Below are 14,290 nucleotides of genomic sequence, written 5' to 3' on the forward strand. Positions count from 1 at the left end.
GGACATGGTTCTCAATACCTGGTTTTAGGTTCTCACATGTCTAGGGGTGCTATTGGCATTTAGTGGGCAGGGGCCAAGGATGCTAAAGAGCTTACAAGGTGATCATCCTGCCTAATGAAGAACTGTCTTGCTGAGACTCCTCGAATGACCTTGTTGAGAAGTATATATACTTTGTTACCATTTTACATTACAGTCGAGGGTTCCAAGCCCGGAGGCAGAGATGCTTGATGAGGGTCCCAAAGGGAGTCAGTAGTCCCCTGACTCCATCCCACTGAGCCCCTGAGTTAGTTAGCGGCACCCTTGGTGCCTTCAGCAAACGGGCGAGTCCAGCGCCCTCCTACCCGGCCCCTGCTGCCCTTGAACCTGAGGACTTACTTGGACTTCAGGCCCTCCTGTCCGTAGGGCTGCAGCAGATACTGGTGCACAAGCTTGTCCCTCAGAGTACCAGCCAGCTTGATTTTCTTTCTTGATCTGTGCAGGTTGATGATGAAAAGTGTAATGGACCCTCGGACATAGTTGTGGCTGAGATTCAGAGAGAGAGAGAGAGAGAAGGAAAAGATGGAAACAAAGTGGTCAGTTAAATGCTTCTAAATAATTTACAGACTGCACGAAACAGGACTACCTCAGGAAAGGGCACTTATTTTATGGGTCTTGGCCACCCTCGACCTTCAGGGACAGGAAGGGCTTGTCACTGTGGTTTCCTGCAGAGAGGATGCTAACTTCTCACCATGCTCCTTTTGTTTTTGTTTAAATGTACTGCAATCATTTGAGAAACAAAAAATGTTTTTCTGAGTATGGAAGTAAAACATGCTGATTGCCAAAAGAAAAGAAAAAAAAATATAGAAAAAAGCAGGAAAAAAAATTCCCATAATCCAAGTATTTTGAGATATAACAACATTTTGGTAAACATCCTTCCATTATTTATTTTTTAGTTTATTAATTGGACAAATACTTACTGAGTATGTGGCACACACATATATATATTTCTCAGTTTTTACATAATTGGGATCACATGGTTTACACAGTTTTTCCAGTTCATGAACATCTTAAACATGTTCCCATGTTATTATATAATATTGTACTTATAGAAGAATGCTCATTTTTTTTCAATCATAGAACTGTTAACAATTTATTTAACTAATGCCTTACTTTTGGGGACTTAGGTTGTTTTCAATTGTTTGCCATTATAAATTATGTGATGAAGCACTTCATTGTACTTAAACCTTTTGCACATCATGATTATTTCTGATGGTTAAAGTCTTCGAACTGGAGGCATTAGGTCAAGGGGGATGTGCACTGTGTGATTCCTCACCCAATAGTCTCAGTGATACCCTTTCTGTGGAATATTTTATGTCCCTGCCCTGTTGAGCCCTAGAGTGATCACATGATTAGCTTTGGCCAATGACATGTGGGTGGACATGTTAAAACCTCTAAGCAGAAGCTTAAAGAGCCAATCAGTGTTTTGCCCCGTCCTTTTTCTCTCTACCAGAAGACCAGCAATGTTCTTGACAGAGAGTGACTGTTGGTCTGCACCCTGGAATAAAGAAAAGAAAAAAATATAGAAAAAAGCAGGAAAAAAATTCCTAGACTATCAGATGATGGGGCAGAGGCTATCGCTGGGCCATGACGGACAAGTAGTGTGAATGAGAAATACATTTTCTTATTGAAAACCATGGGTATTTGAAGGTCCTTTGTTATAGCATAATCTCACTGATCCTGACTGATACACACATTTTGATAATATTAATATTAACTCTCTAGAAAGTTTGTACCAATTTGCTCTGACTGGCTATGTAATAAGAACAAGTATTTCCGTATTTCCTCATAACCTTAAGAACACTGGATATTAACTTTTCTCAGAGAGGTGATAATGCGATTTCAATGTTATATTATTTTATATTTTTTAAAAATTCATACTGAGGGGTAGCATTTTTTTTTTCATTTGCCTGTTTGCCATTTCATTTCTTCTTTTGTAAACTGACTATGTCCTTTGCCTATTTTCTACTGGTTTATAAAAACGGTTTGTTTATTAAAGATAGTGATCCTTTGGACCATGTATGTTACAAAATTTCCCCCAGTTTCCTTTGATCAGTTCAGTTTGTTTACATTGTATTTCATGTATAAAAGTTAAATTTTTCATGAAGTCAAAATAATTGATCTTTTTGACTTCTGCTCAGCTGTTTTACCTTCCCCTAGATTATAAAACTAGTCACCCTTTTGGAATCCTTTTAAACCAGTACAGGATGTTCAGAAGCCTGGGAGAACTATATGCCTACATAGCCTTTCAGCATGTATCAACAAACCTATAATGATTTCCTTCTTTCTTGTAGGAAAAAGATTTTGTTTCTAAGGGGTCCCTTAAGGCTCCATCTGGATGGGTTAATGAGAGGAAACAGAAAAAGTGACCTGATCCTGCCTTCAATGGAGGAGTTCAGAGAAATTCTCTGTCAACTTTGCCCAGAGAAAACTCTCATTCCTTGCAGAAGCAGCATTGTTAGATTCTAGCTCACTGTCTCTGCTCCTAAAGGTGATAATAAAGAGCTGAGTGCCCATGGGCAGGGCAATATGGTAACTTGGATTGTTTATTTGTTGTTGTTGGTTTTTTGTTTTTTTTTGCATTTTTCTGAAGCTGGAAATAGGGAGAGACAGTCAGACAGACTCCCGCATGCGCCTGACCTGAATCCACCCGGCATGCCCACCAGGGGCGATGCTCTGCCCATCCTGGGCGTCGCCATGTTGCGACCAGAGCCACTCTAGCGCCTGGGGCAGAGGCCAAGGAGCCATCCCCAGCGCCCGGGTCATCTTTGCTCCAATGGAGCCTTGGCTGCAGGAGGGGAAGAGAGAGACAGAGAGGAAGGCGCGGCGGAGGGGTGGAGAAGCAAATGGGCACTTCTCCTCTGTGCCCTGGCCGGGAATTGAACCCGGGTCCTCCGCACGCTAGGCCGACGCTCTACTGCTGTGTTTATTTGTTTTTAATAATATAGTTTTCAGGGCTCATCCCTGGATTTTTTTTTTTATTCAATCCATTTGTGCATGGGGCTTGGGAATCTATATTTTGATCTCTCTAGGGTATTTGGCAGAGATTTGGGTTTGGAAATCACTGCCCAGAGCAATCCATTAAGGTTATGAGGAGACTGACCAGAGTAAACCCCACTGGCTGTGTGTCATGATTTGTCTTGCATGTTGAGGGTCACATTATTGTGTTGAAAGCTTTTTGTTTGCCTACATTGATATTCTGAAGAATTATTAAATGACTCTTCTATGTGGTCCCCCCTCCTCGGGTCCTCCTTGGCAGTCCCCTGAAACATGTGAACTAGCTGGTGGAGCCAGCCGAGTTAGGTCGGAAGAGAATGCCATTGTATTTGAGCAGACTTGTATCACCAGAGCTCTGAAGCGAGATGCTGCTAGCCTGTCAGCATTTACCATCACTAAAGAACACCAACTATATTCCATTGATGGGCTTGAAGCTTAACTTGGCTTGTGCAGAATTGAGGAAGACACCATAACTGCTGCTACTCTGGGCTTCCGAGTGCGAATGGAGGCATGCCTGGGTACCCACTTGGCCAACTCTGGTAAGCCCTTTCATCACCAATCATCAAACAGTCTTCTCCAAAGCCAGCATGGAGGAGAGAGAGCCTCGTGCCTGCATTGATGAGAGTTTCTCTTCTGCAGAGCTAGGGCACAATGAGGCCGCAGAGACTACAGAGCAGAGGACTGGGAGGTGGGGAGTGGGAGTGGGGAGAGAGGCCTGAGATCCCAGCATTGCTTCAGGGAAAACTGCCTTCTCAAGCTGCTGGCGGTGGCCTGACTTCCATTTATGTCCGGTATTCTCCCGAGGGAGACAAACCAGCACCGAGAACCAGCCCGGAGACCAGTGCGCAGAGGCTCTGACAGGACCCCTGCAGCCTCCCCAGGTAGGGACTGGCTTGAAGACTGCCTAGCCTGACCAGGTGGTGGCGCAGTGGATAGAGCGTCGGACTGGGATGCGGAAGGACCCAGGTTCGAGACCCCGAGGTCGCCAGCTTGAGCGCGGGCTCATCTGGCTTGAGCAAAGAGCTCACCAGCTTGGACCCAAGGTCGCTGGCTCCAGCAGGGGGTTACTCAGTCTGCTGAAGGCCCGAGGTCAAGGCACATGTGAGAAAGCAATCAATGAACAACTAAGAAGTCGCAACGCGCAACGAGAAACTGATGATTGATGCTTCTCATCTCTCTCCGTTTCTGTCTGTCTGTCCCTGTCCATCTCTGCCTCTGTAAAAAGAAAAAAAAAGACTGCCTCAGTCAGACCTGTCCTTGCGTGGCTGAAGGTCAGGGGCATTAAGCAGAGGTCTTCTGGCCGTGAAGACACATGTTTGACTGGGTAGTTCAGCACTAGCTTGAAAATAATGTTGAAAATCCAGAATGGATATCCTCTGCCCACAGAAAATTAAGCTTGGAACAGTATCCGCTTCCTAAGAAAACGGGGTCTGATGGAAGGCATGGCCTGCAGGCAGTCAGTGCAGGTGGTTCTTGGTTCTCTTAATGAATGTCCCTTTTTGTCTGGTTAAACATCTGTCTTTCTCCATGTCTTTATCACAAGCAGAGAATCCACGGATCTGGAGTTCATCTTTCTGGCTGTTCTTTTGCTGTCTGACGTCTCGTGTTGCCATGGGAGGAGGAGGAAGTGAGTCGGGGAGGGAACGATGGAGACGGAATAGCTTGGATATAACAGGTGGGGAGTGTCATGTGGGGAGGTGCATCTTGACTTCCAGATAAAAAACAGTCACTGTTCTAGAAATGTCTCCAGTGAATCTAGGAGACTAGGAAAGGGAAGGGAGGGTGGGTCAGCTTTGGAATCACAGTCATTCTCATGGAAAGTCAATGTGCTTGAAAACTGGGTTGGTCCATTGTCTCCAAATCTAATTCAAAGTTTTTGGGTTCGGTAAAAGTCAGGCCATGTTTTGCCAAACATTTTTCCCCCTAATTTCAAAGCCCCTGTGTATTTTAAGGGAAATTTAATCCACATGTTTCTGATTCATTTACACTTAACTCATCAAAATATTGTTTTGTAAGAGCCATTTGATGTCCAAGAAGCCTCAGGAACCTTTTTTATGAGTCTTAAAAAAAAAGTCTTCTGAAAAACAGGAAGTCATGTTTTGCCAATAATAAGTGAACTTGAACCCCAAAAGGCTCAGTTTTGCTTCAGCATCCACCAGGTTCCAATTGGTTCTGAACTTGGCAAAGGACCGCAGCTCCTCCCCAGGAACACACAAAGCCTCAGCGGAATGGTTTAGAAAATGGTTTTCCCCACTCAAAACGTACCAGCTCTCTGACCACGGAGACCTACGGCGAGAATACCACACTGCCACTGTCCTAATCCGTTCATTAGGACTCCAAAGCAGGAAGCGGAAAAGCACCCGCTGCTGTTGGTATGAGCACCTAACTTTTGCTCCTAAATCTCCCGTAAGAGACCATGTTCTTCTAGGTCAGAAATGACCCACAAGGCCATGAGAGACAGTGAGATACTCACGGAGAGGTCGAATATCTGCCCGGGAGAGTGTAAAAGAAATTTCTGTGCTGTATAGGATGCTAGACCAAAGATCTCTAAGGGTTCTTTCCAAATGTACAACTGTTTGTATTATTAGTGGTGTTATTTGTATATAAGGGTGATGTCACAGACCTGTGGAATTCAATATAATGTAAGTGCCAATTGCGGGCAAGATTCTTGGCACATAGCAAATGTTTAACACATGCTGGGGTGCAGGAGTAGTGTTAATAGACACTTTCTTTGGGTTGTTCTAATGGTAAGTTTATACTTTCTCACCCAAGCCCTGATTTGACCAAGGATATATATTTTCAGAGTACTGGTCAGGACTGAATAGAGTGAAGTCAACATGCCCATTCTGGGACATTTTTGTGACCTTGGCCTTGTTGGCTACAGATAAATTAAGTGAGTCAGTGGTGTTTCCTCATGACTGTTGTGGAAGATGAGGGGGACTGACATGACACAGGGCTTCCGGAGAGATGGAGCAGAGACATTTCTCTCTTTGTGCCTGCCTGTCTGGGGTACCTGGCACCCGCTGCCATGGCAGAGACCTGCAGTCTCAGTGGTGCAGCGCCTTAACTGAGGACTTTATCTTTTCTAACAGGAACAAAGAGACCTTCACCACAATGACTATCGTTAAGATCGTGTGTGGAATGGATTCAGGCTTGGGGGCCTTCTTCTTTCTTTCTTCTTCTTTTTCAGTGGGGAGAAGGAGGAACAGCACTGATGGAAGCACAGTGGCAGCATTTTCCCAGAGAGGTTCTGGAGTGACTCCCCATAGAAAGTAGAGGAGAGCCGCGGAGGCAGAGAATATAGAAACTAGGTGATTTGAGTAACCTGTTGGAGGCCTCATTCTAGAGAATGTAGAATTATTAACCACTAACCACCCCTTCTCCTTCTGGCTGATGTAGTGATATCAAAGCAGAAGGGAGCTGAAACTCTAGGTCGGAAGTAAGGTCAATGCCCTATTTATGCATTCATCCATCCATTCATTCATTCATTCATCAAATATTTACTGAGAACTTCTTTATGCCAGTCACTATATTAGACACCAAGAATACAGAAACAAATGAGACACTGGCTCTGAGTTCATGGTATACGCTGAATATTAGTGACAACTTCCGTGAGAACATAAAGGAACGTCAGGATGAACGCTGGCACGAGACTAACTGAGGAGCCCGCTGGGAAGACAGCGGAGTCCTGGTGAGCCCATGCTGCTGACATTCTTTCCCCCGAGTCCTCAGACTGATGGTATAAAGGCCACAAACTGATGCGCTTCCCAAAAGAGACAAAAGGTGCCAAGAATAATTTTTCTCTCTTGAAGCCCGGAGTCCACCTTTTGGGTGGTTACTTCAGGGCCAGGGTGGAGACAAGGAACACAATGTTTCCTTGTGCGGGTGATCAGATAACTCCGGGCCAAGGCCATAAAGCAGTCACTCTCTGTCAGGTATTGGATTGAGCTTCCTGTTGAGCAAAAGGGACGTTGAAAACCTCTGGCCTCTGCCCAAACCATCCTCCCCTCATCCACAATAGGTACTTGTATCTAAAGACAAGACAACTGGCCCTTGGCCCCCTATGCTCAGAGTGATTCTTTGAAAAATCTTATCATGAGAAATTAATTGGCTTGGCTCCTCTCTCATCAAGGAAGGGGAAGGCGCGTCTGTTGTAACCTGACCGCTGGGCTCTTTGTGCTATCCACTGCCCACGATCAGCCCCTGATGGGCCTGCTGGAATGAGGTCAGGCTGGAGGCATTGTCCCCCCCACCCCGTTTCTCTGCATTAAGAGAAAGAGTTCTCTTTTCAGGGGCTGCCTACTCTACTCCTGAAACAGGAAATTATGTAAGAAAGCCGTTTATGGTCTGAAGAGTTTTGCCTTAGGCTCAATTTTTACCTTATTTTTATGTATTATTTTTGACAGAGACAAAGAGAGATAGTCAGAGAGAGGGACAGATAGGGAGAGACAGACAGGAAGGAAGAGAGATGAGAAGCATCAATTCTTCATTGCGGCACCTTAGTTGTTCATTGATTGCTTTCTCATATGTGTCTTGACCGGGGGGGCTACAGCAGAGCAAGTGACCCTTGCTCAAGCCAGCGACCTTGGGCTCAAGCTGGTGAGCCTTGCTCAAACCAGATGAGCCCACGCTCAAGCCGGTGACCTTGGGGCTTCGAACCTGGGTCCTCCGTGCCCTAGTCCAATGCTCTATTCACTGCACCACTGCCTAAGTCAGTTTTTTTTATAAACCTCATGTTTCAAAATATTTTATCTGTCAAGCTTTATTTACTGATAACTATTTTTCCTGTTTGTTTTAAAGACACCTCTAATGGCAACTACTGCTTCAGATCAAAATGAGGAGGATAACTACATGTTACCATGTTGAGTTGTTGTAGGTTCACCCTTCTAAAACAGATTTTGTTCAGCTTCTTAATCCTAACATAGCTGAAAAGATTTTTGAAATTGAATATGGCTCTAAAGCTGACATGACTATGTTTGGGCACACCTTTCATCCTGGGGACGCACTTGGTCTGGGGTTAAGTTTTCAGCATGCGGCTCTCTGGCGTGCGTCTTAGAAATGCTGACTGGTTTCCGCAAGCCCTGCTGGTGGAGCGCAGGCACAGATGTTACATCTCTCACCTTGGTTTAGCCAGAGGCGTACAAAAAAAGCCTCTTGAGCATTACATCAACTGGCACAGAGAAAAAGCTCAGTAAAAATTTGTTGGATGAAGAAGTAAATGAACAAACGGCATGTATTTTTATGGACCTTACATGAATAAAATCCTCTAAATGTGTGAGAAAGGGCTTACTTGGAGAAAAGCTATTTGTAAGAAATCAATCGAAATCCACAAAGAGCAAACAGAATGGGTAATTCCAGAGGCACTTTGCAGTAAGTGTTGAAAAGAAGCCACCAAAAGTGAGGAATCCGAAGAAGGCCCCCAAACCTGAAGCCCCTGGGTGGCTTTCTGTGCCACCTCTCAGAAGACTTACTTGTGGTGGTTTGTGCAGTGAGCATAGATCCTTAGTTTGTCCCGGATCACCCGGCCTGGCCGTGGCTTCCTCTGGAGCCCTGCCACGTGCACAGCCAAGACTTTGGGGCCGATCAAGCGCTTGTAAAGCAGAGAGAGCCAGTAGTCCTGAGGAGAACAGAGAGATGGAGAGTCAGGTATTGAGTGCCCATGACAACAAGTTCTTAGCAGGGGAAACCTTGACCAATGCAGCTAACCCCCTAAGCATGCTCACCCTGAGGAGGCGCTCACCCGGAGTTGAGAGTGAAGCCAGCACTGTCTAAAGTGGCCTTTCAGCTGACCTAGTGGGGGAATATCAGTGGAAGAGGGGCCTCAGAGCCACATACAAACAAATGAATCAAAGTTTCATTTGAAATAATAGTTAGTTGGGGCCTTAAAATTTCAACTTTATTTTCTGATGACTATACTTTCATACTGGTTTATAGCTTCTTTTAATTATAGGATAGAAGATTTCCAATCATAAGAATTGCCACCAATAAGAGACTCCAGAATGTCATTCTCTGACTATTGTCACTGAGGACGCCTAGTGCGGTGCAAGGGAGACAAAGCTCTTCCAGGTCAGAGACCAGAGTCCTGGATTCAAGGGCAGTAACAAAAACAGAAGAAGCATGTTTGCAAACCGTGGTGCTGATTCTGGGTCATCCTCAATAATTCTAAAATAAAACAATAATTTTAAACTAAAAAGAACGTGACTTTTTTTTAACTATTCCAGGGTCCATTTGGAACTGATTAATAAACATTCAATTTGTAACCCACACATGTAGTTGAACTTACAAAACCTATTCATTAACACCTTAATTTGTATGGTATTTGCTATTACTATATTTTTTTGTATTTGATACAAACATAGAATTTGCATTTGCATTATGTAAGTGCTTATCACCTGTTGGGCTAATGGCTTACGATGTAACACAAGACTTTCTCATTGCTGTCAAGGGGCTTCCCCACCACTGCAATTCTGGGACTTAGTGAGCATAGTATTCAGTGCCTGCTATTCAAGGTCTTGAAGACATCAACCATGTCTTCTCAGCCTTCATATTTCCAGGAAGAAGCCTCTTAATAATCTTTTTGTTTTCTTGTGTAGTCACCTATAATATCAGCTGCTTAAAAACATCTGATGAGTTGCATGAATCAGAACAAAGTCTCCAAGTCCCTTTGCCACTGGAATAGATCCAACTCTGCCTTGTGTAGTGGGCTCTACACTTTGCTGGACCATTTACCTTAATTAACTTTAAGTGGCCTTAAGATGGCTATTAAATATAGTCTCCTGTTATTGAAACTGGCAAATATTTCATCATGTCCCTCATATAGATAAAAAAATCTTATTGGTTCCATTTGTTCTCACTTGATTACAATGCTGTGTTTTGATTATTACTTTGTGATGTGTTTATCACAATCACCCATATTTCCAATGAGAGAAATGTCCACCTTTTCTTTGCTGATTTGTAATGCATTTTTAAATGTGAGTGGGAAGAATTCTTTTGAATGTACGTAGAGCAAATGTTCTGTCCAAGTTTGTAGTTTGCCTATTATTACTTTTTATAATTTTTTGACATGAAGAATTTAAACAATTTTTACAGGAAAATATGTCAATCCCTTTTTCTCTCAATTTCTCTCTTTTATTTTTAGAAAGTCCTTCCTCACACAAAGATCAGATAAATCTTCAATTATATTTTTCTAGTTCTTGTTATAATTTTAAATTTTAACCTTTTAGTTCATTGAACAATATTTTAGTGTATGATATCAACTTTATTATTTTCTGAATAATTTACTGGTGTTTCAGCATCATATAGTGAATAATCTATCCCTAAGTCCATCTTTATCAGAGACTAAGTTTTGTTTTTTGGTTTTTTTTTTTAATTTTTTTTTAACTTTTATTAACTTTTAGAGAGGAGAGAGAATGAGAGAGAGAGAGAGAGAGAGAGAGAGAGAAGGGGGAGGGAGGAGCAGGAAGCATCAACTCCCATATGTGCCTTGACCAGGCAAGCCCAGGGTTTTGAACCAGCAACCTCAGTATTCCAGGTCGACGCTTTATCCACTGTGCCACCACAGGTCAGGCTAGAGACTAAGTTTTATACATGTGGAAATACATAGAAATATAAATAGTATTATATATTATACAGAGTTATTCTATATAATGTATGACTAACTTATATATAATATCATACATGATACATTTAATTTTAATATATTACATTTACACATGTATTTATAGAATATGTGCATTATATTATATATGTAATACAGATTAAATACATGTAAATATATGAATATATTATATAATGATATTTTATGAAATGTACTGATAAGAAATGCTATATATAATTCTGCATCTGGATTTTCTATTCTCTTCCACTGAATTCTCTACTTCTTTATCAGTTTCACATCAATTTAATGATTAAAATTTACATTTTAATATCTACAGGTTCAAGTCCATTTCATTATTTTTCTTTCTTTGTTCAAATTTTCTTAATTAGTCATATCCATTTACTTTCCCAAATAAACTATGAAATCACTTTTTACAGTGTTTGATGTTTCAGAGAAGTTTGAAACTAACATAGATTTTATTGTTTGGTTAGTCTGTTTATTTTCTATCTTTTGTGTTCTGCCAGGATGCTCAGAGGAGTCACGTTTTTTCCCCTGATATCTGAACTTTTACCAGGAATGTATCAGTCTGGGTTTCTGCATTAGTTTGCTGCTATCTGGGAGTGCTTTTGATAAGCAAGACTAAGGACTTTCTCCAGCCTGTGTGAATGTTCTTTGCACACAGCCTTAGTCTTATTATTTCCTGTTTGCTCTAGCCTCTGTTTCAAGAGTCTGTTAGATCTCCATCCTCAGTGCTGAGCAAGTAGCATCTCTTTTCTCAATGTTTTTTAATCTTTCTGTTTTCTCTCTTCAAGAAGAGGTTTCAAATTTGTCCTGCACACTGCATATCTATTTTCTCCAGGATCTTTTCTGTCATTTACTAGTTTCCTTGTAATATTTCCTTATCTCCTTTAGGTTACTTGATTGGCACTCATTTAATATATGTTTCCGTTTTATGTGCACTATGTATAATTTCCATATAAGGAGAATACATGTAACTTACATGACAATTCTGAACCTGCCTTAAAAGCTAAAGTCATACCCACACTGTTGTATCTAGCTATGGGATTATTCTCTTCCCCATTTTTGTGCTTTTCATTCCATTGGTTCATATTTTAATTTTCTCTTAAACGATATATTATTTAATTTGTTAGCTGTTAAAAAATGGTATCATGCTATATGTAATTTTCTATGACTCACATTATGCTTCTAGGATTCTCCAGGTTGTTCCACCTACGCACAGTTCATTTTTGTATACTTCATTGTGTGAACGTACTACAATTTATTTATCTATTTTTCTGCTGATGGATGTTTGGGTTGTGTCCAGATTTTTGCTATTATGAACAATGTGGCTTTCAACATTCTTGTTCCTGTCTCCTCCCAAGACACAGGTGAAGAAATCTGGAGAAACATGACTCCAATTGTGATTCGAAGGCAGCGGCAGCCTAGGAACTTGTGTGCTTTGTAGAAATGCAAATTTACAGATTTTATCCCAGACTTACTGAATCAGAATCTCCAGAGGTGGGACCTCCGAGCTGCCTGGCTCTTCAGGTCACTGTGTTGCGTATTAAAGTCAGAGAAGCACCGTAGCACCATTCTAGAGTAATACCCAAGAGGGGAGTTGCTGTGTCCTGTGCAGGTATACAGACATTCAACTCTATAGGATACTGCCAAATTGTTTTCAAAAGTGATTCTAATGATTCCAAAGTATACTTCCTTCAAGCAGGGTCTGAGTTCCCTTTGAGCCACATGCCAACACCTGTTATTTTCACAGTTCATAATTTTTGTCAATCTAGGGGGGTATGTTAAGAAGTCCCTCTCATATCTAGTTCATAAAAATATTTTATATTTTCTTTGAAAACTTTTAATTTTTTTTCATAGTTATATCTTTAATCAATCTAGAATTGTTCTGGGATATGGTGTGAGGTAAACATCCAATTTCATATTTTTCCATATGAATAGTCAATTATACCAGCGTCCTTTATAAACGGTCTCTCCTCTCTTCAGTGATCTACATCACCCTCTGCATCATACATCAAACTTCCATATACTCATGGGTTTGTTTCTGGGCTCTCTATCACATCCCATTTTTCTGTTCTGCACCAATAACTCTCTGTTTTAATTACCATTGTTTTATATGTGTCTTGAAATCTCATAGAGGAAGTCCTCCTGTCTTATTCTTCAGTAACGGCTTTGCTAATCTTAGGCCTTTACTCAGTCATAGACATTTCAGAATCAGAATATCAAGTACCTAAACAAAATCTACCGTGACTTTGGAATTTCATTGAATTTACAGATTAAATGAAGAGAATTTATGTTTTTAATAATATTGAGTCTTCTTACCAATTCATATAAAAGGAACTAAAAAAACAAAAAACCTATTCAGGGATCTTTCTTCCTTCCTTCCCACTGTCCCTTTTTCTTCCTCTTTCCTTTCTTTGGAAGTGAAGGTTCATAATCATGTAGTTTTCTTTCTATCAAGAAAGTATCCTAGCTCTTTTATAATGAAAGCAAATCTTGAAAGAAGAAAACATGGGAAACTTTGCAATTCAGAGACTGAAATCAGAACACATTTTATGTTTAGAAATTTTTATTCACCATTTAGTAGTAAGCATAGCAATAAAGAAAATACGGTATTAAGCCCCCAAGTTTTCTGTTGTTGGATTCACTGATTTTCCAATTCTAGAGAAAGCCCGTCCAAAGTGCTTTTACATCCTTTTCCCTCTGCCCATCCTTTTGGTACTATATGAAAATGATTTGTGACAGATTGCTTCCCTTCCACTCAGTGGACACAAAGCCTTTATTTCCCTTTCCCTTTCCTACCCCCTCCCAGAATTCAAGGACAGTGTGTTCACATGAAGCATGTTCTAGGTTAGGCCAGGGGTCCCCAAACTACGGCCTGTGGGCCGCATGCGGCCCCCTGAGGCCACTTATCCGGCCCCCGCCGCACTTCCGGAAGGGGCACCTCTTTCATTGGTGGTCAGTGAGAGGAGCATAGTTGCCATTGAAATATTGGTCAGTTTGTTGATTTAAATTTACTTGTTCTTTATTTTAAATATTGTATTTGTTCCCGTTTTGTTTTTTTTACTTTAAAATAAGATGTGCAGTGTGCATAGGGATTTGTTCATAGTTTTTTTTTATAGTCCGGCCCTCCAACGGTCTGAGGGACAGTGAACTGGCCCCCTGTGTAAAAAGTTTTGGGACCCCTGTTCTAGGCAATAGTTGTGTTTCTTGTATGGTGTAGGCAAATGTGTGCTTTTTTATTTTAAATATATCTGTTCACTTTTAGGTCAGATATGTTGTTTAAGCACACATACATCTGTAATAAAATTGTGTGTTTAAGCCTATAAGCAATATGTTGATAAACATGAAATTTGGGATAACAGTTCCCTTAAGGGGAGCAAGAGAAAGTAGGAAAATAGGATATGAGAGAATTTATATTTTGGTGGGCATTATCAGCAATGTTTTAGTTTTGGGGTTGGGTGGTGGATTCACAGGTGCTGGTTATATTATTTTTGCTTAAAAATAACATGTAGGCATATAAATACTCTTTTGAATGTCAAATAAAATATTTAAAAAGATAGTAAAGAGTAATTATGACTGCATTTGTTAATCAGAGCTTCCTGTCTGAAGATGACATTATCAATCGCCCCATAGATGACA

General features: G+C 41.2%; 1 protein-coding gene across 2 annotated transcripts in view; it reads right to left on the reverse strand.

Annotated features, from left to right (window-relative positions):
• HPSE2 (heparanase 2 (inactive)) overlaps positions 1–14,290 on the reverse strand; it is a 777,305-nt gene that overhangs the window by 22,855 nt on the left and 740,160 nt on the right. For both annotated transcript variants that reach the window (XM_066238979.1, XM_066238978.1), the window contains 2 exons: positions 8,505–8,650; positions 376–522 (listed from right to left, as the gene is read on the reverse strand). In XM_066238979.1, coding sequence (XP_066095076.1) covers positions 376–522; positions 8,505–8,650 — 293 coding nt within the window. The remainder of the gene's footprint in view (positions 1–375; positions 523–8,504; positions 8,651–14,290) is intronic.

The sequence above is a fragment of the Saccopteryx bilineata genome, chromosome 7, assembly GCF_036850765.1.
Source record: "Saccopteryx bilineata isolate mSacBil1 chromosome 7, mSacBil1_pri_phased_curated, whole genome shotgun sequence".
NCBI classification, from domain to species: domain Eukaryota; kingdom Metazoa; phylum Chordata; class Mammalia; order Chiroptera; family Emballonuridae; genus Saccopteryx; species Saccopteryx bilineata.